The sequence below is a fragment of the Coturnix japonica genome, unplaced genomic scaffold (assembly GCF_001577835.2).
Source record: "Coturnix japonica isolate 7356 unplaced genomic scaffold, Coturnix japonica 2.1 chrUnrandom455, whole genome shotgun sequence".
NCBI lineage: Eukaryota > Metazoa > Chordata > Aves > Galliformes > Phasianidae > Coturnix > Coturnix japonica.
Genome location: NW_015439871.1, coordinates 167,216 through 168,200, shown reverse-complemented (window position 1 = coordinate 168,200; position 985 = coordinate 167,216). Strand labels below are relative to the sequence as shown.

At 39.5% G+C, this 985-nt stretch overlaps 1 protein-coding gene across 1 annotated transcript in view; it reads right to left on the bottom strand.

Moving 5' to 3' along the window:
* The window catches only part of SUPT16H (SPT16 homolog, facilitates chromatin remodeling subunit), a 125,845-nt gene that overhangs the window by 34,974 nt on the left and 89,886 nt on the right, over nt 1-985 (bottom strand). Inside the window, exons 17-18 of the mRNA XM_032441647.1 lie at nt 130-287; nt 1-22 (exon numbers count right to left, since the gene is read on the bottom strand). The exon at nt 1-22 is cut by the window's left edge and continues 92 nt beyond it. Coding sequence (XP_032297538.1) covers nt 1-22; nt 130-287 — 180 coding nt within the window. The remainder of the gene's footprint in view (nt 23-129; nt 288-985) is intronic.

Genomic DNA, 985 nt, shown 5'->3' with positions numbered 1-985 from the left:
CCCCATATCCCCCCTATATCCCCTTATATACCCCCATAGACCCCATATCTCCCCATAGACCCCCTATATCCCCTCATATCACCCCATATACCCCATATAATCCCATATCCCCCCATATACCCCATAGACCCCATATAGACCCTATATAAACCCCATATAACCTGCTCGGCGTATAGGTCGTCCCTGTCGTGCATGTGCTGGTGTTTGCCCAGGTCTGTTGTGATCTCTCCCACCTCGGTGTAGAACTGAACGTCCGTGTGTCGCTTCTTGCCAAACATGATGGCGTTCTGGGGCGAAAACACCCAAAATTGGTCAAAAATGAGCCAAAATACCATTAAAATGGGACAAAATAACATAGAAATGAGCCAGAATGCCATTAAAATGGGGCAAAATACCATAGAAATGACTGAAATCCCATAGAAATGAGCCAAAATCCCATTAAAATGAGCCAAAATCCCATTGAAATAAGACAAAATCCCATAGAAATGGACAAAAATCCCATTAAAATGGGCCCAAATCCCATAGAAATGACTGAAATCCCATAGAAAGGAGACAAAATCCCATTAAAATGAGCCATAATCCCATTAAAATAAGACAAAATCCCATTAAAATGGACAAAAATCCCATTAAAATGGGCCCAAATCCCATAGAAATCCCATAGAAATCCCATTAAAATGGGTCAAAATCCCATAGAAATGAGCCAAAATCCCATAGAAATGGGCCAAAATCCCATAGAAATGACTGAAATCCCATTAAAATGGGCCAAAATCCCATTAAAATGAGCCATAATCCCATTAAAATGGGCCCAAATCCCATTAAAATAAGACAAAATACCATTAAAATGGACAAAAATCCCATTAAAATGGGCCAAAATCCCATAGAAATGACTGAAATCCCATTAAAATGAGCCAAAATCCCATTAAAATGAGCCAAAATCCCATTAAAATGAGGCAAAATCCCATTAAAATGAGCCAAAATCCCATTA